At 40.5% G+C, this 24,402-nt stretch overlaps 1 protein-coding gene across 3 annotated transcripts in view; it reads left to right on the top strand.

The window, feature by feature from the left end:
* ADAMTSL1 (ADAMTS like 1) overlaps positions 1 to 24,402 on the top strand; it is an 877,457-nt gene that overhangs the window by 711,635 nt on the left and 141,420 nt on the right. For all 3 annotated transcript variants that reach the window (XM_058695258.1, XM_058695257.1, XM_058695259.1), the window contains one exon: positions 23,106 to 23,316. In XM_058695258.1, the coding sequence (XP_058551241.1) occupies positions 23,106 to 23,316 (211 nt within the window). The remainder of the gene's footprint in view (positions 1 to 23,105; positions 23,317 to 24,402) is intronic.

Genomic DNA, 24,402 nt, shown 5'->3' with positions numbered 1-24,402 from the left:
TCAGGTGATTCAAAGAGCCAAAAAGGGCTTTCTACCCTGGTTGCATAGACCTTGACACTTACTCCAGCCGTGGTTTGCTTTGATGGTATACGCGCCTCTGGGAGAGGTAGCTCATGATCATCTGAGCATAATATTGCTCCTAATAGGAATCTCAGTAACAAGGGAATGGGTGGCTTCAGGACAAGAACCAAAAGGAAACTTGGCGATGCCAAAGCTCAACATTCCCCAGCAGGAAGAGGAAGACTGCCAGCCATAAGGCAGAAATCGTAGGTTTTTGAGATTAGATAGATGTTGGCCTCCTTATTTTCTTCGTGGCCTTAGGCCAACTACTTTATTTCTCTATGACTGGCTTGTCCTTAACTGTAAGATGGAGATAATTGCCCAAACCACAGAGGGGGATTGTATAGATGATCATGTACGCAAAATACTCAGACAATTCCTACCTCATGTAATAGATGCTCAAAAAATAGCGCTCTTCCAGCCCTCTTAGTTCCCTCTGCAGGAAACCATACAATGTAAGAAAACCATCCTATTTATTTTATAGTCATTACAGTTTATTTTTAAATTTTCTAAACCAACTAATGTAGGAGCAAAGCAAAGGGGTGGGCACAGGTAGAGCCTAGCTTCAAGCCAGCTTTCTGTACAGCTCTTGCCAGGTTCCTTAGGTGTCTTTGGAACAGGAGGCAGGGGTGCTGATTCTCATGGATTCCACCAAGCCTACAAAAGTAGCAGTTGTCGGGACATTGCATTTAACTTTAACACCTAATCCTATGAGGTGTGTTTTTGTAAGAACAATAATGAGATGATGAAGTGGGAGCAGAGTCCAAATGTTGCTAAAAAGTTAATATCCTAGGAGATATGATTGAAAAAAGTAATGCTCATTGGCAAGGCAGGTGTGAGTCCTGGAAATGACGGGCTGTGTCCTAACAGTCAGAAAAGCCTGTGATAAGTCAGGAAGAAATATAAGTATTTATGTAAATATTGTTATTTACATATAAATAATGTTATTCCTAGCCGGTTGTCTCCTCAAATATTTGTGGGAGAGAGGAGGAAAGGGAAGAAGGAAGGAAAGAAAAAGAAAAAAGTCAGGGTGCCTGGGTTGCTCGGTTGGTTAAGCATCCAACTCTTGATTTCAGCTCAGGTCATGATCTCATGGTTCATGGGATGGAGCCCATGTAGGGCTCTGCACTGACAGAACCTGCTCAGAATTCTCTCTCTCCCTCTCTCTCTGTCCCTCCCCCTCTTGTGCATGCTTGTGCGCGCTCTCTCTCTCTCTCTCTCTCCCCCAAGATAAATAAATAAACTTAAAAAAAAATAGAGTAAAGGAAAGAAGTAAAATCCAACCCAGAATACAGATAAGGTACAGGGCATCTTGTCTCCACATCCTCGCTAGCCTTCACAGGCCATCTTTGAGCAATGTAGGGTTTCCCTAAAAGCTTCCGTCTAGGAGAGCTCACAATATACCAGGCACTGTGTTCCTCACTTTACATACATTATTTTGTTTAATTCTCCCCATGATTTTATGAGGATTTACTGTTCCTAACTTAACTTTATACCTGAGGAAAATGGGTCTTTAGATGGGTCACGTAACTAGCTGGCGGCAGGTGCAAATTTTGAACAAGATACTTTTAATTCCAAAGCCATTACTAAAGAGCTTGTGGTTCATCCCTTTAACCATTGCATCCTTTTAACCATGCCTCCCTCCATCCATTGATCTATCCCCTATCCTATTCTAGACATGGGAATTACCACTGTGGAAAGAACCAGCACTCTAGTCCCATAGAAGTTTATAACCTAGCAAAGATCACAAACAAGTTAATAGGCTCTTCTTTCTTTATCTCCCGCAAATAACCTTCATCTCATACTTCAGTTGCCAAGGGTAAAATATAGTGCTTAAGGGACAGTGAAAAATTCATTTACAGCACACGCTTCTCAATACATACAGGAAATGAACCATGCTAAAAGAGAACCTTCTCATATAGGAAATGAAGCATGCTAAAAGAGAAACTGAATAGACCTAAAGTGAATATCTTAAAATCCAGCACTTTCATTAGGTAAAGCACTCAGTTCCTTGAAAAAAAATTTTTTTTATAAAGAAATACTAAGTTCTCCAGAGAGATGCAGCCTGGGCTTATGAATCTGGAAGCCATTGGTGCAACTATCTTGGAACCTTGCATCTTTGCCACTATGAACAACCACTAGCTTAGTTTATGCCTAGTTGATGGCCTGTTCGTGTTGTAAATTATCAACACCATTACTCTCTTACACACACACACGCACACACACACACACACACACACACACACACAGAGTTCTCTTTCCCCAGGTTCCCCAGTGCAACCATGGGTCCCTGACTCTCTGACTCCTCTTCTATGTCACTGCCTTCTCTGACTCTCCTTGTACCTCTTTTCTCTCTCCCCCAGAAACTTAATTCTAATTACCTTGCCCTCTGACTACCCAAATTCCCAGATGACCCTTCTTTACCACTTGTGCAGGGCCCCAATTCTTTCAGCCCTTTTTCTCCCACCACCCATCTACCATTTATTCAACTCAACTCAACTGAGAATTAGGAAAGCAAAATGACCTAAGCTAATTCTTACTGAAGTGTAAGTGACTGACCCCCTGTCCTTTATCCCAGCCTTAAAAGCATGGGCTTGAGAGCATAAAATCTGGTATAACATCAGTTCATGTAACATACTTTCTCACTGACCTTGGCAGATGGTTTCAGAACTTCAGTTTCTTCATCTTTAACTCTTAGGTAATTGTTGTGAAGATATGTATATTAAGTGCTTAGCATAGTAATCAGCACATATCACGTATACTCAGTGAATAGTGACAAGTATTAGCTGTGGGTTTTTTGTGTTCTTTTTTTTAAATATCTCTGTAAAAAGTTGTGCCTGGGTTCGAGGATCCAGGTGATGTGCTCACTTTAGGGAACTGGGGCTCTCACTTTTTTTTCCTGAAGGAAAGAGAGACAAGCTCTGTTACAGAGGAAAGTGACTGCCTAGTGTAAGCCAAGAATACCTGATTATACCTCATTCTATGAGCTCTAACCCCTGGGAAGTGAGTACTTTCTGCTGGTTAAGGAAAAATTGAACTCAGTTTAGCAAACATTTATTAAATCTTTGCTGTGTTGTAGGGTCTGAAGAAACAACCACATCTAAGATGTGAACCCTGAGACCAGGCACTAACATTTATTGGAGGCCGCTGCACAAACGGATCATTACAGTCCAGTCATAATGGCCATGGTAGAGATTAAATAGCTATTTTCTGGGAACAGTGATATGAGTCACATAATTCAGATCAGGGAAAGGGACCCAGAAAAGGTGGCCACTGAGCTGAGCCTCTTGTTCTTATAGATGTTGAAGTATTTTTTCCTGAAATTCTATTTAAACATGCAATTGAGGGGTGCCTGGGTAGCTCAGTTGGCAAAGCATCTGACTCTCGATTTTAGCTCAGATCATGATCCCACAATTCGTGGGTTTGAGCCCCATGTGAAGAACCTGCTTGAGATTCTCTCTTTCTCTCTCTCTGCCCCTCACCTTCTCATGCTCTCTAAATACATACATACATACATACATACATACATACATACATACATACTAAACTTTTTAAAAAATTTAACATATAATTGATATACTACTTATATATTCCCTCTAAGGTCCTACTTCAAGTATTTCAAAGGCCCTTGGGACAGTTTTGTGTCCTGCCTTCTGTCCCCTTTTAGTCTTCCAGATCAGTCTAAAAATGCATGATTCTTCTGTATTATAAGAGTATCTCTGGTTGCCCCCCATTAATTACCAGGGAGGTGATAGATTTATGTCCTATTACCACATAATATAATAGCAACGATGCCAACTGTTTAAAATAAGCCAGATTAATTTACTATCAGCTTTATTGAATCTCTGTCCCTATGGGTAATACTGGAACTTGAAACCTGATTATTTATCTATAAGTTCCATGTCTCTCCAAGGTACCATGCTGCCATCAGAGAGCTCTGATGGCTCAGGAGATTCGAAAGAAGACCTAGAACATAAGGCCTTGTATCTGTGTAGGGAAGGACCACTTGGCTCAAACAGTCCCTGACGTTTCCCTCAGCTGTAAATTCAAGGTTAAGAACTCTTGGGTTAGACAGTTTTGCAAAGTTCTCTGAGTTCTGTGAAACTTGGTGTTGTGTAAGTACAAGATACTGAATTATTACTGTCTGTTATTTCTTCTTTTAAGCCCCTGCTTCATCTCTTGCCATGTGAGATATTCCAGAGGGTTGGTTTTCAGGGCCCCACTGTCCAATCAGTCCTCCAAATATTTGCTTATTGCACCAGTGCCATCAGAAGATTTGCTTCACACACAGAAACAGCAGCATTACAGAGAAAGCTCAGTTTGGGAACTGACCCTGAAATTGTTCTGCAATTTCAGGAGTAAACAAACAGGAAATTTGTACTCTGGGCTTGGTTAAACGACACAGGCCAAATGTGGGTTTTTGCTTTATTAGAGTCAAAAGTGTATGTGGGAAGACTGTGTAGATCATTGCTGAATATGTGCAGGATGCCCTTTGAGAAGGTGAATTATAGTTCCTAATGGTAGAAACTGAAGCTTATTCATCACTGATGCATTTACCAGGGAAATTTCCTGGAATAAAAAAAAAAAATCTCTGCGGGTGGTCTGTTGCCCACCCCACCATACTTTTCCTGCCTCAATTCCTTCCTTAGACTAGCAATCCAGCAAAATCAAAGACTGCAATGCCCAGAGCATGTACAATTTTAGGTTTTTTTAAGCCGTGGAAAATCACAGAAGGAAACTGTTATAAGCAAGGTATTTATTGATGTAAAATTCACCACAACTAGACAGATACCATTTATCAATGCTCTTTTTGGGAGGAAAATGATGCCAGAATTATAATGTGGGGGAGAGGCTGATAGCGGAACCAGATCTTCCTCACAAGATGCACCCCACTGTCAAGCTTGATTTTGTGGCATTTTTTTTTGCACTAATGGTAGGCCATTTATTTGCAACTGGGGAGATAGTACTGACAGTTGGGGGACCAGGAGAGCTTCCATTTCTCTCCTCTTCTTTCTAGGTTACCTATAAGGCATTTCCATGGGCCTTCTGCAGGCACATCCCAGGCACACCTAGAAACCCCTTATGTGAAAATGGGCACTGTCATGTACTTTATCTTTAATTTAATGGAGGTTGACAATATAACTGACCCATGGTGGAGTGAAGTGAAACCACATGTGGGCTGGATTGACCCTCCCTTGATCTAGAAAAGCAAAGTGTTGTTTTCCAGCTCACCCTTGCATACTTAACTCCTCCAGGAGGGTAGTTCTGCAGAACAAGGGGTTGGCAAGAGGTAGACTACTTTTCACCACACATGGTCTTGCCGCAGCTGTGTGTCTGTGTAGGTCTAGAAAGTAGGCCCATGGATTGTATTCCTTTCTCTTGACAAATAGAAAGGTAGTGTGTTGAAATCTTATATATTTGGCTATGATATATGATATCTTACCGCATCTTTTCATACTCAAGTGTGTAAAGTTCCCTTTCCATTGTCTCTCTGAGCATAAGTAAACTTTAAATGTAAGCCCATCCCAACATTTGGGCCAGTGCCATAATTGTTTAATTGTCTGCCTCTTAATCACATTTAAAAGCCTTGAAATCTCCTATATGGACAAACCAGTGTCTGAAATGGATGGGTTTTCTGAGCATCAAATGTATCCATTTGTTCACAAAGAACTCTCTCTACCTGAAAAACTCAATTGAAAACATGAAGTGTAGGTAAGGCTTCCACTCCAATTCCCCATGCCCATGGCAGTTAATAATGATGGGTCAAGAGACTTCACCATGAGTCCACAGTCCTCAAGTAGCATTGGGAATCCATGTTTGTTGTGGCCAACACTTTTTCCAGTCAGTTATTGGAAGGTGGGTTCTTTTACTTTTAGTGACTGAAGGATCACGGTCACATGAGGAACTTGGTGGATATCAAATTCTCATCACTTCTCAGTCTGCTCTGTTAGCACTATTATTAGTACCAAAAGATCATAGAGCTTTATTATTTACGCTCTAAAAAGCCACCAAGTGGCAGGGAGTTTGGCTGACAGACTTGTCTAGAATCTAAAAATCTGACAAATGAGTCTCCCTCAGTGAGTGGGGTTACAGAATCCCAGAATGTAACTTGGCCCAATTTCCTCATTGTATCTGTGAAGAAAGTGAGGTCAAATGTATTAAGTGACTTGTCTAAGTAGCCATGGCTAGCAGAGCTCAAATTAAAAGCCTGAAAAATAGTGTTTCCCAACTTAAAACTCAGTGTTTCTCATAAACAGGTGGACTCCAGAAATTGGTACTGAAATCAGAATTTAGATCGAGAGCCAGACTTCCTGAGTTCAAATCCTGGCTGTGCTACTTATCAACTGTGTGTCCTTGAGCAAGTCACCTTACCCCTCTCTATCCTCATTCCCTTATCTTTAAGTGCTAATAGATGATGAAATAATAGGTTCCTCAGCGGTTCTGTGCAGACTGATGAGTTGATATATGTAAGGAACTTATGTGAGTACCTGGTTATTGAAAAATAGATTCCATATAAGAATTTACCAGTGCTAAAGATACACCAAGAGATGGACAAATTATTCAGATGACAGAATAGAGGACCCAGGTAGACATAATATACTCTTAACTAGAATAAGAAAGAATTTTTTCCCCAAACAACTGAAAGGATTTTTTCTTTATATCTCATTAACACTATAGAAATGAATTGAGTATTTTTGTACAGCTAAGAAGATACTAGTTACCTCAGGTAAAAATCTTTTATCCTTTCCAAAGATAGATAGATGGATAGATAGATAGATACATAGGCAAGCAGGCAGGCAGGCAGACAGACAGACAGATATCAGTAAGAAAAGCATTCCTTACTTTTTGAGAGTGAAGAGTAGAGGGTAAGGGGTCAGGTGAGATATGAAAGAGAAAGGAAGAAAATAGTTGCATTCATAAAGCATGAGGATTTTTCTAATAATTGAGTATGAATGATTAATAATCAAGAATTAGGAATTCAGTTAACTTCCATGTGGCATGAGGGTAAAAACCCTCTCAGTGGTTTCTTGAAAGTCATGGATTCCAGTGTTCCTATTCAGAATTTAGTTTCTGGGTTGCCCCACTATTTTTCTTTTCCTAACTGAAAAAAAAAAATGGTTGAAAATCTCTGAGGATCAGAGGGCAGCTAGGAAGTTTTCTGTGACCTGAGAAATGCTGGGCTGCGTGAAGTTAAACCATTAATTATTCCACGCATGGGATAAAACAAGCAAAACTGAAGAGCAAAATAGTTCCTCCAATTTGGATATGGTAATCGCAATAATTTCAAGGAACCACAAATAGGCCCAAAAAAGGAACCCCAAAGGCCCATTCTTCCTGTTGGCCTCTCTTGTGTATGAGAAATACTACTATAACAATAATGACAACAAAAATAGTAATGGAAGCTGCTAGGTGGTATTTTGCTCCCACTCCCTGTGCAGGCTACAGGTTAATAGGTAAGAATACAGCTAATAATTCTGGAGGCAGAACACTTAGAATTGAATCCTGGTGTGTGTGTGTGTGTGTGTGTGTGTGTGTGTGTGTGTGTGTGTGTAGGCATAATAACAGTACCTATGTCTTAGGTGGCCATGAGGATTAAATGAGTTAGAGCATGTGAAGTTCGTACAACAGTACCCATAACAAGAATCATAACAAGTACATAACAAGAATCCCATAACTATTGGGAGCTATTTTTGTCATTTTTGCCCCATTTTACAGAGAAAGAAGTTGACATTCAAAATTGGTAACTTGCAAAAGGTTATAAAACACAGGTGGAAATACATTCCAACCCGAGCTGGAATCCAAGGTCAGGATCAGTCTGGTTGTTTGGCATTATGCTCATGTGCCTTCTCCTTGTTAAATATAACTCAGGGATTTAGGACAATTCATCAGTGCTATTCAGATCCAAGTGTGTTTAAAAATAGTGTTCCAGGGATGAAAGTGCTAGCAATAAATGAGCATCATGGATAATCAAAAACAAATGAGGGGTTTAATAAGCCAATATAAATCCTAAAGTGAGGATTTAAATTTATTCAGACTTTAGCCTGATAATAATCCCTTAACTCACCCTGAGATAACAAAACATCAAAGGGTAAAACATACATTCTATTTGAAGAGATCTTTGAACCTAACTTGAAAAATAATTTTAGGTCATTTTTGTGTGGTCTCATATGAAAACATTTGTGAAAGACCTCACTTTTACTCCTCAAATAAACAGCCTTCAGGGCTAGAGACTGCATGGGCTGCTGTCCTCCATGTCCTATGGATGGAACCCGTGTGTGTGTGTGTGTGTGTGTGTCCCTGCACTGACAGAATTCATCACATCCTGCATCCATAGCTAGGTGCTTCGTCTCCTGATTCCCCATACATCAAACTCTGGAGATGGGGAAAATGGCTCTATCTTTTGTTTTTCTCTGCCAAGCCAGGTTTGAATTGCATTTATGGTTTGGTTAAGCACGATAGAGGGCCTGCTTAAAGCACTGTCTGTGTCACCCTGTGCCATGGGCCTGTTGGAAGCCCCCCCCCCCCACCAAAGCCTGGCACTCCTTAAGATGAATGGGAAGGGAGCAGGCTGGGCATCCGGTCCTCACAGTGAAGCACATGCCATTCAGCAGGAACCTAAGAGCTGTAAGTTTGAACTGTAGTGAACTTAAGTCACCTTTGTCACTGGGGCTTTGGCTGGCCACAGTGCCTCTGTTTCCCAGGCTCCATTACCCACCCCTGTAATTATATCAAGGAAAACAGGAGTGAGAACTAGAGTTTTCCAAGGACTTCCTAGGCTTTCTACTCCTTCTTTCCAACCCCCAGCATGGAGATCAATAAATATGAGTTCCCAAAATGCATTGTGCTTTCCCACACCTCGTTCTGCATAGAATACCTTCTCTTTACTTGTGCCTTTGGCTGACCACCTCTTACTCTTCAAGCCTCAGCACAGATATCACCACCTCCAGGAAGCCTTCCATGACTCTATGTCTTCCCTCTTGACTCTTAGTCTATATTTTTGTACTTCCCTAACACCTCATGTTTGTCTGTCTCATTCCCGTGAGCCCCACTGAAATTCATGTGTCTGTCTCATTTACTGCTCTGTTCCTTCACATAGAACCTGAGCACAAAAAGTGCTTAACAAACACTAGTTGAATAAATAAATAAACGAATAGCACGTATTACAATGTCTTGTAGTTGTCTCACAAAGCCCTTAAGATCAAGAACTTTTTTTAGGTCTATGTCCCCATCATTTGGCATAATATTTAGTACACAGTACATTGTCAAAAAATGAATACGTGACTGTGGGCACACATACATATATGAATGGCCAAATATGTGGGTGGAAGAAAAAATTAAGTCTACAAAACTGACAAAACAAGTATGATGAAAGGAAAGAGGAGGAGACAGAATCTCACTGGAGATAACAGAATCGGGTCTGTGGATCCTGACATAAAGGACTAACCTTCCCAGGCATTTCACTTGCAGAGAAACCCCATGAATATAAACATCCACAAAGGTTTCTGTTTACAATATAAATAAATACATTAAAACTTCTCAAGAGAACTGACCCATTAGTTTCCTGGACTACTGTAACAAAGTACCACAAGCTGGGTATCTTGGAAGAACAGAAATGTATTCTCTCACAGTTCTAGAGGCTAGAAGTCTAAAATCAAGGTGTTGGCAGGGCCATTCTCTCTGTCTCTCTCCCTCTCTCTGAATCCTGCAGGGGAAGGATCCTTCCTTGCCTCTTTATAACTTTGAAGCGCTTAATCAGCAGTCTTTGGTGTTCATTGGGTGGTAGATGTATTCCCTGTCTTCACACGGTCATTTCCCCTGTCTGTCTCTGTGATCAGATTTCCCCATTGTATAAGGATAATAAGGACACCAGTCATAATTGGATTAGGACCCACCCTAATCACCTCATTTTAATTTGATTACCTCTGTAAATACTCCATTTCTAAATAAGGTCACATTCTGAGGTACTGGGAGTTAGAACTTCAACACATGTTTTCAGGAGGACATTATCGACCTGTATTAGGGAGAAAAATCTTAGGCTTGGGAAGTTTTAGTGAGGAATGCCACCTGCAAATCAATAGACAGACAGAGATCTTTATGGCCTGATTTGATGGGTGCCAAACTAATCCCTTAACTCCAAAAAACTTGATAATGCTTTATATTCTACTTGGGATGATGACTAGAGAAAAACATAGAATTACATCAAATAAGATGCCCCACCTTCTTGGTGTTCTTATAACACTAATATAAGAACTAGTGTTCTTATAACACAATGCTAGTGTTGTTTATTGTAAACAAGGGCCAAATGACAGTAAATCAGCTAGGGTTGCAAAGAGGATCCAGTTGATATGGGTTGGAATGGGGACAGAAACCTACCCCAAAGAAGAAGGGCTTGAATCAGACTTTGAAGTAGGAACATGGACAGCATTCCAGGCAGAAGGTGGAAGCAAATTCACAGATGTGAAAAGGGAAAATGGTGTATCAGGAAGCCGACATGTGGTTAAGCTTGGAGGAAGCTCACTCTGTTTGAGGCAGGTAATCTGGAAAAGGAAGAGTTCGTCTAGTGGAAGATCTTCAGTGTGAGGATGCTAAGCAATTAAGATAAAAGTGAGAAAAAAAATAATAAAAACCAAAAGATGGTTAGAGGAAGAAAAAGAAAACCAACAAAATGACATTTGTTTATGATCTAAGTAAATCCTTCTCCGATCTGACCACAAGGAGAAAAGCCCTGCAACTATTTTTAGTAGAAAATTTCCACCTAGAATTCTAAACAAGCCAACTAAAATCTCAAACTCCCAAGGGCAGAAGTGATTTTGTGGATTACCGACCCTTCCAACCCATTTCTCAGGAAGCTCCTATGTGAGTTATAATAGCCAGGAGAAATTCTATCTCACTGTAATGTGCTGCCACCCAGATGACAGGGTGAGCAGAAAATGGGAAGCAGAATTTAGATGTTTTATTTAAATCAAGCTGCCTGTTGGTAAACAGGCACATGGGCATTTCTTGGACATGGAATGTCATAGAGAAGTGTTGGGGGTGTGGGAGGGAAGACACTCTGTACAATTGGGCCTAGTTTTGGTGCCATTCGCGGTTTGATATGCTCCGTGAAGGGGGTAGGTTTAAAGCAAATGGCATGCTAGTAATGAGATCGTAAATCTGTATGTTGCTGCAAGTGCCATTTTTTAAGCACTATCCATTAATTAAAAACAAAAAGCAAAGAAGCCTTGACAAGAGTTATTTGCAATGTTGATAATCTTTATTTTATTTATTTATTTTTTTAAACAATGATTTGGAAAGTAAGGCAAACTCTCCTGGCTAAAACTCTCCTGGTCAAACTCTCCTTGACCACACTGTTTGCCTGTGGAAATGAGTGCTTTGCCATCTCAGGTGTTTGGTAATCCTGATTATAAATATTTTTATGGAGCCGAACCTTCATGCCAAACCAGCTGACTTCCAAGAGAAGTGTGGTTGTACCTCCTGTTTGCTGATCTGTGAAAGCTACCCTCTTACAGAGAGCCCTGCTCCTCATGGTGCTATTTATCATATATGCTTTGGGTTAATTTTTGGCCTTCAAATATATTTTTCCTCTCTATTGTCTAACACCTCCACTGATCTTTTCATTTGTCTTTTCCTAGACCACTTGAAGGAGTTTTCTAAAATACAGAGGTTGTACGTGAAGGTAGCACATCCATCTGCTATGGCATGTAACTGTTTTTCTAATTCTATCTAGCTTGCCCTTCACCGCTTCACAATCCCCTCCTCTGCCCGTAGAGACTTAGCAGGGTAGAAGGAGTGAGCTGAGTTCCCTTCTAAGCTTTGGGGAAATTACTTGTTTCTTTAAGTCTCAGCTTGTTTATCTATGAAATGGATATGGGAATGCCTGCCTTGGGTACTTCCGAGATAGGAGGATCAGGGAAGATAACATAGATGAACGGGCTTTGTGAATTGCAATCAGCCATATAAACATTAAATGGTCATGAGCTCCATTGTAGCCTGTCTTCTGAAACTCTGCAGTACTCATGGTTTAGCCAAATCGTTTAGCAATTAGCTCATTGCTATAACCTAACGTTGCTATGTCTCCTGGGCATCCGTCGGTTCTCTCCACCTTTGCCAAAAGCATGCCGAAGGTCATGAGCATGTTTCCCACTTCTGTATCTGTCCTAGTGCTGAGCAATGAATGCCTGAATGAGAAGTTAATGTGGGCAGGTCACAGACATCCTTTCCCTCAGTCTCCATAATGTATGGCTACTTTATTTCACTCCTGATTGACTCCAGGAAGAATTATCACTCTACTCATTTAATTTCTATCCTTACAATAATCATCCTTGCATTTAACAAATATTTACTGAGCACCCAGTTCATGTAAGCTAATATTTATAGAGCCCTTAAGCAATGGCTCTGTGCTAAGCTCTTTTCATAGATGTTCTCATTTAAACCTCATAACAACCCTTCGAAGTGGCTATCACTATTATTGTCTTTTTAAACATGAGTACATTATTAAGTAACATACCCAAGGCTGGGCATTTAGAGAGTGGCAGAGTAAAGTTCCTTCATAGATAATCCACTTCCAGAGCCCAAGGTCTATGTTATGCCACACTGCCACCCTGAGCATCTACAGCATGCCGGGCACTGCGGTGGGTGCTGGAGATACTAAGATGAATAGCTCATGGCCATTGTACCTTTGCGGAATGCAGAGTCTAGTGAGAGAGATGGATGTGTAGACACATACCTACAGTGTAATGAAGGGGAGTTTGAGGGAAGAAAAAAATGCCATTAGGAGGAAAGAGACGGCAGCGTGCTGCAAAGGGAAAGGTCTAGCTCTGCCTCATGGGACAGATATCAGAAAAGTTTTCAGAGGCGGGTGATGTTTAGAATCCAACCTGAGAGTCAGAAGAGTTTGCCAGCCAGAGAAGATGGGTATTCAGCAAGGGTGAGTGTAGGGGTGACCTGGGATTAAACCAGAAAGGTATATTCAAACTCCTCTGTGAAGCACACTATAGGCCAGCCAAGGAATTGAACCCTTTCTTGTAGATAACAGGGAGCCAATGGAATTTTTCTGTAACTTTTATTTTGAAATCATTTTATTTTTTTAAAGTTACAAAATTAGCACACAGAGCTCTCTTATACCAATTTCCTCATTTCTGTAGTCATTAACATTTTGGGGGCTTTTGAGAATAATTTCAGGGAATACACCATTGCATTTCAATCCTTCAGTGTTACTACCTACGTACAAGGATGCTGTCATAAATAACCGCAGTATAACTTTCAAAACCAAGAAATAACACTAATTCAATGTCACCATCTCATTCACAGACTCTGTTCAGCTTTTGCCAGTTGTCCCAACGATGTCCTTTTTAGGTATAAGATCTGATCCAGGGTTACCTGTTATACACTGGGTTGTCATTTCTTTCTAGACTCCTTAAATCTGGGGCAGCCTTTTCTTGTCTTTCATATTCTAGATAGTTTTGAAGACTATAGGGCATTTTACTTTGTAAAATGTCACTCTCTTTGAGTTTGCTTGATGTCTCTTCATGATTCGTGAATTTTTAACAGAAGTATGCTATATTTTTTTTAGTGCATTGTATCAGGATACAATGAATGATGTTGTGTTGCATTCATTGCTGATGATGTTAACTCATTACTTGGTTAAGATGATGTCAGCCAGGTTTTCCACTGTAAGATTAATAAGTACATTGCATTTATTATTGGTAGCAAGTAAGTATTTTTATGGGAAGATAATCTAAAGCTAAGTAAATTCCTCATCAACCTTTTACCTACCAACATTAGTATTCATTGTGGCTCTTACCTGTATCAGTTATTATTATGGTTGACAAATGATGACTTTCTAAATTCTATCTTCTAGATTATTAATCTTATTTTATTATTAATAATCTAGATTTTTAATAGGCATTCTTCAAGATAGAGCTTTCTCATTTATTTATTTGTAAATTTCTATTTTACTCAAAGGATTAAAACCCATTACTATCAAATCATCCCAGACATGGCCAGTGGGAGCCCCTTCAAACTGGCTTCTGTATCCTTTTGACATTTACTCCATCATTCTTTGAGCACTTCCCAGTTTTCTGACACAACAAGATGTTCCAGGCTCATTTTTTTATTTTCACTGCCCCTGCCCCACAGCCATTTCTACAGGAACAGATTCCTTAGTAGAGAATGCTGTTTAGAATCCAAAATCTGGGCACTTGATGTACTTGATTTTACTGAAATGTCATTGCCTCTAGGCCTCTCAGTAGAGAGGTCTAGGAAATATTATATACATTATGCGTATTTATATACATTCATTTATATCTATTGATATGACTCTATCTAGGTACCTGTCCATCTGTTAAAAACCATGAGTTCACACTGTTTTCAATAGCAATCCAATTCCATAAGGTTTATTCTAGTCTTCCCACTTTCCATATCTGTAACTCCTTTCTCTGACAGTAAGAAATCTGGATCCCATTCACCTTCATGTATTTATGTATTTGTTCAATCTTCCCTGTATGTCTGATCTCCAGATATCCTGGCCCATTACTGAGCCCTGTCACATGCCAGTGGACTACCCCTCACCAAGCCTCAGGCTAAAATTGAGCCCCTACAAAGGAGAAGAAGGAAAGAAGTTGGGGGTCAGGGAGGGAGCCAGTTAAAAAGTTCAGGTCCAGCCACATAGTGCCCCCTCACCCCCACTGGGTCCACTGGACCAAAGCTGAGCCCTAGATATACTGGGCTGAAAGCTCAGCTCAGACTCCAATGGAAGTTTTTAAGCAGAGGAAGTAAAGTCACATTTTAGAAGCACTGGGCTATGAATAAATTATTAACTGGGAGATATAGGGATAAATTGGGAGCCATCAGTAATAGTTCGAAAACCTTGAGGGAACAAAGGATCCTAGACAGTGTTCCAGTTGGAAAAAGAGGTTTCTTTGCCCTACCTTAGGCTTTCTAGAGCTGGACATGTTCCATGTGTCTGATTTATTATTGCTTGATTGCTTTCTACCTCCTGACCTCAGAGACATTCTAAAGGAAAGAGATATCTTTGGGAGGCTTTTAAAATATCATATGATAGAAATGGTTTTTTGTCTTTTTTTTAAACTTTTAATGTTTATTTATTTTTGAAAGAGAGAGAGAGAGAGAGAGCACAAGCAGGGAAGGGGCAAAGAGAAAGGGAGACACAGAATCTGAAGCAGGCTCCAGGCTCTGAGCTGTCAGCACAGAGCCTTATGTGGGGCTCGAACTCACAAACTGTGAGGCCATGACCTGAGCTGAAGTTGGGCGCTTAACCGACTGAGCCACCCAGGGGCCCCATCATATGATAGAAATGTTAAATAGAAATGTCAAGGTGGAGGATTACACACAATTTTAAAGAAAGCTTCTAACAAATAATTGGAATTTCCAATGGTGTTGTACGTCTCAATAACTGCATCTTTAAATTTGAATAAAGAAATAAGCCCTACTTTGCTGCAAAAAATCAGGGTAAGAGAAGATTCTTAGGACACAGATTGGGGTGTAGAGAGTCTACCTTTAGAAATTATGTGTGTTCATACAAGCAACCAACAATGAGTTGCTGGAGGCAATGGCCATTACCTTTTCTGAAATAGTATAGGAGAAAAATGTTGGCAACTCACATAATGAGCTCTTGTCCAAAAGAAGGCAAAAATTCCTCCTTTTATATAGCTAATACAAACACAAGCTACTAAGAAATGCCAACCACCATGGGTCTTTGCCCACATTGTCTCTGATGGCCACCTTTACAAAAAACAAACATATCCTTGGGGGGACCACACTCAGCCTTTGCCCATTTGCTGCCAAGTACCACTGCTGCTCTACTGAAATAACGACTCCAAGTGTATTCATAACCTTGGGTGGCATCAGTGTGTTGTTTTCTATTTTTTAAGAATAGATACGTCATTTTGTCAGTTGTCATTTCTGAACTTGTAAGCACCAGGAATCCTGGAATTTGTATCTTGGATCCAGTTTGAATTGCTGTATTCATCATTCTCACCCTGAGAGGCAATACAATATAGTATTTAGGCATGCAGGAGCCAGGCTCTCTGGGTTTGAATCCTGATTTTCTTATTTACTAGCTGTGTTACTTTGGATATGTTACCTGACCTTTAAAAACCTCTGTTATGTCACCCTGTAAAATGGGGTAACTTACAGTACTTTATTCATTGGGTTGATGTGAATAATAAGTGACTTTGTATATGTATCACACATCTTGGGTAAGCTTTGCCCCAAGTCCTGCCAGGACCTCCGTGAAAGAGACTGGGATGATACAAAGTTGAAGCTTATAAATCCATAGTGCTGGCCTCTGTGATAGGAGCAGCCCCATTCTCAGAACTCATGTGTCTAAGTCATGGTAAACTTGGATGTGATGCATGTGGAATTGATCTGGCATTAGACATTCTAAGCCATGACTAATTAATCATTTAAGTTCTCTAGACCTCAGCTCCTTGGTGCTAAAATGCGTAAAATAATACTACTTACCTCACAGGGCTGTGGAGAAGATTATAGGAGAGAGTGCATTGAAAACAACTAGCCACAGTACCTGACTCATTGCAAGTTCTGCATAAATGTTAGAATTACTATTGTTATTGGCCATAATGTGTGAAGTCAGACAGACTGCTGTCACATCATGGCTTATGGCCATGGCTAAGGGTCTCTGCCTAGGCCAAGGCAAGAGGCTAGCCAGATCCAGGCAGGGTGACAGGATCAGAATGCAGTAGGCCAGATGTTGGGCAGAACTCCAGCACATGAGGGAAACAAAGTGGGAATTGGGAAACCAAGGCTAAACTTTAAAATCCAATTATAAACACAGGCCAACCCAAGTATATCTGATGTGGGGCAGAGGGCAAAAAGACTAATCTCAGCCCTGAGGGGTGGAAGGTAGCTTTCTGTCTCCTGGCTACTCTTGGTCAGGAGTCAGTTACTCAGGAGCTGGACAGGGTCCAGCCTGAAGCTACAGAGCATCAGCTGTGATCTGTCAGCTCCCAAGCCTCCTCTTCAAGCAGGTTTTGACAAAAAGCGCAGGAATATGGAGAAGAAGGCCAGAGAGAGAAAAAAAAGCAATATGGAAAGAGAATGCTAGAGGAACCAGAGTTCTCAATAACATTTTGGCGAAGCGCCTAACCATGAAGCTAAACACCTGAAGCCTAGAAGCTGAAGGAAACCATAGTGATCATGTGTATCCTTATAGAGTCAGGATCCTTTAGCCAAAACCAGTGGGGCAGATGTGTTTTAGAATTCAGATTTTTTTTTTGTACTTTAGAAATATGTTAGGGTTACTATAACATAAATTATGTATTATTACCCCTAGTAAATTCTGGGGGGAAATGGCATAATCCAACAGGCTAACACTGCTGCAGTAAAGTATATAAATATTTACACTAAGTGGGATGCAACCTATAAAGGCATTATGTCAGTTCTGATCCAGTGCTGTCACCAAACACTTTGCACCACACTGAAGAAAATTTTGTGTTCAAGGCTTTGGGGACTTTGCAATGGCTGCTGACAGTTGTTCAGTGGACAGAGATGAAATGGTTAACCAGCCGAGTGACTAAACCAAGCACACACAGTTCACTGGGGCTCCACTCAGTTTGTGTCACTTCCCATTTATTGAACATCTATGTTCTAGGCATCACGCTAGATACAGTGATTACAGTGACATACTCGTGTCCTGGGGCTGCCATAACACAGTACCACAAACAGGGTGACATAAAACAATAGAAATGTATTCTCTCACAGTTCTGGAGGCAGGGATGAAGGTGTTAACTCGACCATGCTCCTTCCAAAACCTGGGAGGTGAATCCTTCCTTGCCTCTTCTAGCTTCTGGTGTCTGCTGGGAATCTTTGACATCCCTTGGCTTGTAGAAGCATCACTGCAGTTTCTGTCTCTATCATTACATGACATTCTCCTTGAATGTCTCTCTCCTTTCTTATGAGGACACCATTCATACTGGAATAAGAGCCCACCCTACTCTAGTATGATTTTATCTTAAGTGATTATATCTGTACTCACCCTACTTCTGAATAACATCATGTTCTGAGTTACTGGGGGTTAGGACTCCAACACACAATTCAATCTAAAGTGCTAAACCAAAACAGACATTGCCCCATGCTCTCATCAAGGTAACAGTGGAGCAGGGTAGTCAGATTATAGGTGCATTGAGCACAGCAAAGAAAACATTCAACAGAATAATGAGAAAAAAATTACAAACCATATATATGATAAAGAGCTAATCTCCATAATATAGGAGGAACTCCTACAACTCAATAGCAAAAACAAAACAAAACAAAAAAAACAAAGCAAGCTAATAACCCAATTTAAAATGGGCTAAAGACTTGAAAGACCTCTCTCCAAAAAAAGACATATCAATGGCCAACAGTGTATGAAAAATGCTCAACATCTCTAATCATCAGAAAATGCAAATCGAAACCACAATGAGATATCACCTCATACCTGTCTGGATGGCTATCATCAATAAAACAAAGGACCACAGTGTTGACAAGGATGTGGAGAAATTGGAACCCTTGTGTATTGTTGAGTAGGAATGCAAAATGGTATAGCCACTATGGATGACAGTATAGTGGTTCCTGAAAAAAATTAAAAATAGAACTACCACATAATCCAGCAACCCCATTTCTGGGTATTTATCTAAAAGAACTGAAGTCAGGATCTCAACGAGATATTAGCACCCCTATGTTCACTGCAGCACTATTCACAATAGGCAACACGTGGAAATAATCTAAATGTTCTTCAGCAGATGAGTGGATAAAGAAAATGTGGTTTATACATACAAAAAAATACTATTCAGCCTTTAAAAAGAAGGAAAGTCTTCAATGTGTGACAATATGGATGAACGTCAAGAACGTAATGCTAAGTGAAATAAGCCAGTTACATGAGTACAATACTGCATGATTCCACTTGCATGTGATATGCAAACAGTCAATTCATAGAATCAAAGAATGGATGGTGGCTCCCAGAGGCTAGATGAGGGAAGAAAGGAGGAGTTACTCACCAATAGGCATAAAGTTAAGCAAGAGGAGTAAGTTCTAGAGATCTGCTGTACAACATTGTGTCTATAGTCAACAATACTGTATTGTACACTTAAAATTTTGTTAAGAGGATATTGTATTGTGTTCTTACCACCATAAATTTTTGTGAGTGTTGATAATTTCCAGAGGGGGAGGTAGCAATGAGACTATATAGCAGGCGAATTTTACCCAGTTGAGGGATCCATCCCTGAGTGAGTAACATTGTCAGCGAAGACAGAGATGAGTAAATGTCAACCAGGCAATGTGAGGGGAAAAAGCATAATGCCCTATCCTCTGAGCAGCTGCCTCCTTGCATCTCTGGGCTTGTGGGGAAGCCAGGCTCCAGAATCTCAGGAAGGCCTGTAAGTGCCTCACAGGCTGCAAGACACAGCCAATCCCACCCCGAGGGTGACTTCCCAAGGCTGCAACACCCCCTCAGAAACAGCCAAAGGCACAGAAGGCTGGAAGGCAAGCAGCTGGCCAGACCCAAGGCTCACAATTGTAGTCCCTACACAGACAAATAGGGGGAGAATCTCTGTTTTCCTTTCCCCTCCCCTTTGGCCTAAGTTGGTCCAAATACTTTCAACCCAGAATGAGCAAAGTGCTTAATACACAAATAGTTTCTGCTGACCTCCTCCCTTGAAAACGTAATATACTTTTATCATGGGTAGGCAGATATGTCTGTTTTGTGATTTGATGAACAGTGTTGAAGTGGCCTCATGGCAGCCAAAAGGCCTCTGCTTCAAGGTCCCAGTGACCCAATTTCTTCCAGAGGTGAAGGCATAAGTGGGGGCACTAGAAGGGCAGAGTCCATACTAGGACAGGTTTTAACCTTGGACAACATTCACTGTGTAGGCAGCTCCTTTGTGAAACACACACATTGTGGTCATCAGCATTGAACACGGTTGTTGGATTTTGTTTTATAGCCACAACATATTAGAACTTTACTGAAAAGTGGGGGGAACACCCTTTTTTTGATGTTTATTTATTTTTGAGAGAGAGAGAAAGAGGCATAGGATCTAAAGCACGCTGTGCTCTGACAGCAGAGAGCCCAATGCGGGACTTGAACCCACAAACTGTGAGATCGTGACCTGAGCCAAAGTCAGATGCTTAACCAACGGAGCCACTCAGGTGCCCTGGAAGACATCCTTTTTTGAACCTTAACAAACATAGAGAAAAGTGCACAAATCCTACATGCGTGCCTTTGTGATTTTTCTCGAAGTGGATCCAGACATAGCACCCAGATCAAGATAACATCCCAGAATCCCTCCCCTCAAGTCTCCTCTTCTAGTTATCACCCACCAAGGGGAACTACATCCTGATTTTAACATCATAGATTCGTTTTATGTTTTGAACTTCATATAAATGAGAGCATAGTATGAACTTTGCTTTTGTGCCTTTCTTTACTCAATTTTATGTTTGTGAGATTCATCCACGTTGCTTCTTTTTGAAGTTTATTCTCACTGTTCTGTGTTATTGTATAAATATATCATCATTTTTTATCCACTCAGCTATTGATGGACATTTGAATTATTCCCCATTAGAGCTATTATGAATAGTGCCTCTTTGAATATTCTTATATATGTCTTTTGATGAACATACACATGTTCAGAGGAGAGAGTATGTACTTGTATTAGTTGTCTATTGTTGCCTAATACATTTCCCTAAATCCTGGTAGCTCACAACAAAAATAAGTGTTTATTATCTCTCACCATTTAATGAGTGAGGAATCTGGGAGAGGCTTGGAAAGGCAGTTCAAGGTCTCTTATGAAGTTGCAATCGTCTGGAGGCTAGACCCAGTCCACCGGATATGCTGGCAAGGTAGCTCACTCATGTGATTGGCAAGTTGGTGCCAACTCTTGGTGAGCAGCTTCAGTTCCTTTGCATGTGGACTTTCCTGAGGACTGTCTGACTGTCCTCATGACGTGACAGCTGACTTACCCCAGAGTGAGCAAAGAGAGAGAGAGCCAAATGGAAAATATATCCTTTTCATGAGTTAGCCTTGGAGGTCACATAGCATCACTTCTGCTTAATCTTATTCCTTGCAAGTGAGCCAGTAAGTTCAACCCAAACTCAAGGCTTCATCTTTAGAAGGGAGAGGCAGCAAAGAATGTGTGGATATATTTTAAAACACAACATTTAAAGCTAGGAATTAAGCCAAACTAGAAATCTAAAAATAAGTTTATAGAAATTCACACAAGGATCTAAAAGAAATACATATTCAATCCAGCCTCTCTTCCATTCATTTAAAACTTTGTGAATGTTTATAGAACAGTTTTCAAAGTATTCCCTGGAAACAACGTGGTACAATAGAATGGACTAAGACTTTGGAGCCAGACGCACCCAAGTTTGAATCCTGGATTCACTACTTACTAATTATGGGTTTGGGGCAAATCAACCTCTTGAATTTTCAGATTTCCTCAAATATAAAGTGGGAGAAGTCAGTAGAGCCTATCTCGTGTTGTTTTGGAGATAATTAAATGAGATAATGGGTATAAAGTGCCCACTATGCTGGTAAGTCCCTTCTATTTGTTCATTTATCAGGAAATTGTGAACCATGTACATTAACTATCTAGAAGGGGCCAAAATGAACACTGTGAGTGATACAAAACAGACTCACAGAGTTTGCCTTCAATAGGTGTATACTCCAATAGGGCCCTTAACATTAAGGCAGAATAACTGTAATATAATTAGGAAAATGATCAGTGTCTGGAGCAGGTAGGGGCACAATCCTTTAAACGTGGGTCAAATTTGGATACAGAGAAATGGAAGACATCTTAAAGGATGGACCCGGAAAGGACAAAAAGTATTCCAAATTCAGAGTAACAGCTTGAGTAAAGACAGAACTAGAGAACCAGACGGCATGAGCTGAGAATAATGAAGTTGTTTGCTACGTACATGACTTAAACACAGGATAGATGAGAGGAGGTAGTGGAAATAGGAGCTGGTAAGGTAGTTATAGATCAGAGTAGCAGAAGGAGATTAAGAGAGTGTGCACTCAGTTTTGCAGTCTAATGAAAAACATTAAGGCCAAAGGCTTTTAAGCTGATTTTCAGGGCTATCTACAAAAGTTAGGAGGGCCTAGCTACTTAAGGACCTACTTGCCATGCTTTTCTTGGCTAACTCCTGTTTGTAGAATTTTTGTGCCTCACATTGTAAATAGAACTTTCTAACACTGATCATTAAAGAACACTTCCCACTCCAAGCCCAGGCAACTTAGCTTTTCCTTATCATTCCCATTTTGGAGGCTGCATCAACAGGGAAATGGAATGGGATTGTTTTTATAGGCCTGCAGCTCACTGTAAATGTACTTCGCAAGACTTGGCCATTTGGAATGGCCAATTATGCACTCAACTCCTCTGTGTGTATTTGACTTCTACTTCCAGATAATGAGCCATTCTCTCCACTTAGTTCCCCTCAAGAAGACTGATCTATTTAGCAACCTTCATTTTTGTTACATTCTCCAGTCCTAGGTGGTGATGATATTTATACATTAGACAGAGACATTTCTATGCTGTGATGGAAGCTTGAAGGAAGTCGGAGCCAACGACCTTTTACTCTGAAGCCAAAAAAAAAAAAAAAAGCACAAATTTTTCAGTCTTGCTAAGAATGGGGACTAGGCAAATTAGCAGAAAAGCTTCTTCTAGACCTGTTCAAGATATAGTGCCCAAAGCCTTTCTGTGCTCAAACCTATGTCATATCTATCATACCCCCGCTTATTTTGATGAAATTTGTATATTTTCTCAAATTAGACCCAGTTATAACCATTCTTGGTGATTTTACGGGCAAAAATGGATGTTCCATTTTATCACCTACTTTGTTTATCATAAAAGAATTCTAGAGCACCAAGGAGAGGATGGGTTCTAGGCTTGGGATAGAATTCTTAGCCAATCTTATGCTGGAACTTACCACATTCCCAGGTATGTATTTTTACTCTGTTAGCAACACTTGATGTCATGATGTTCTCTGCGCAGGTACTAAGGGTGTCCTCGTCTCCTCTGATTTCTTCCCAGGTGGGAAATTGGCAAGTGGAGTCCATGCAGTCTCACCTGTGGGGTTGGCCTACAGACCAGAGATGTCTTCTGCTCCCACCTACTTTCCAGAGAGATGAATGAAACTGTAATCCTGGCCGATGAGCTATGTCGTCAGCCCAAGCCCAGCACAGTGCAAGCTTGTAACCGCTTCAACTGCCCCCCAGCCTGGGACCCTGCACAGTGGCAGCCAGTGAGTTCTGGGGCTACTCAGTTTTGGAGTTGGTGTGTACAGCTGATTCAGGACAGGGAACCCTCTCTTCAAGGAGTTTTGTCCCATTAAAGGAAGGTTCCAGGTCTGTTCCTCTCTCCCTTCTTCGTAGTCCCTCAACCTTATTCAAATCCAGATATTTTCATCATAAATACTGTCCTCTTTCTATGGTTTTGCACCAGTGTCCTCCAACAGCAATTCAAGACCCATCTGTTAAACTGAGTATATGCACAACAGAGTTTTCACCAAGCTAAGAAAAAAAAATTTTAAGTAGGGACAGTGTGATAGGTTTTCCATAAAGCTACATTTGTTCTGAATTTGTGCCTTTTCTAGTTTTTTACTGTTTAAAATTCTAGGAAATAAGGGTCCTAGGCAATGAATTTTCATTTTTTTTTCTTTTAAATATAGTTACTTACTGGGGCACCTGGGTGGCTCAGTTGGTTGTGTCTGGCTCTTGATTTCAGTTCAGGTCATGGTCTCATGGTTCGTGAATTTCAGCCCAGCATTGGGCTCTGTGCTGACAGTGCCAGGCCTGCTTGGGATTCTGTCTCCCTCTCTCTCTGCCCCTCCCCCACTCATGCTGTCTCTCTCTCTCTCTCTCTCTCTCTCTCTCTCTCAAAATATATAAACTTTAAAAAAAATAATTACCAAAATAAAAGATTAGAAATCAAGCCAATTCCAGACTTTTTAAAATTTTCCCAAGCTCTAAGAACTATTGTTTTTTAAAACAATAGGGGTTGCAAACTGCCATCCAAAGCCAGGGCCATCTCATAGACAGTTATTATAAATAAAGTTTTATTGGAACACAGCCATGCCCATTTTTTTTTTTTTTTTATGTATTGTCTATGACTGTGTTTGCACTGGAAGGGCAGAACTGCATGGTTATGACAGAGGCCATTTAGCCCACAACACCTAAAGTATTTACTCTGTCCTTTTACAGAAAAAGTTTGCTAACCCCACTCTAAAGCATACATTATAATAATACAAATACCATAATATTCTATTGAAAATATATATTTATCAAATTTTAATTAAATAATTTTTTGCATGCCTTTAAAACAGAGGAAT

The sequence above is a fragment of the Neofelis nebulosa genome, chromosome 12 (assembly GCF_028018385.1).
Source record: "Neofelis nebulosa isolate mNeoNeb1 chromosome 12, mNeoNeb1.pri, whole genome shotgun sequence".
NCBI classification, from domain to species: Eukaryota; Metazoa; Chordata; class Mammalia; order Carnivora; family Felidae; genus Neofelis; species Neofelis nebulosa.
Note: the sequence above shows the minus strand (reverse complement) of the source record. Positions and strands in the feature narration are given on the sequence as shown.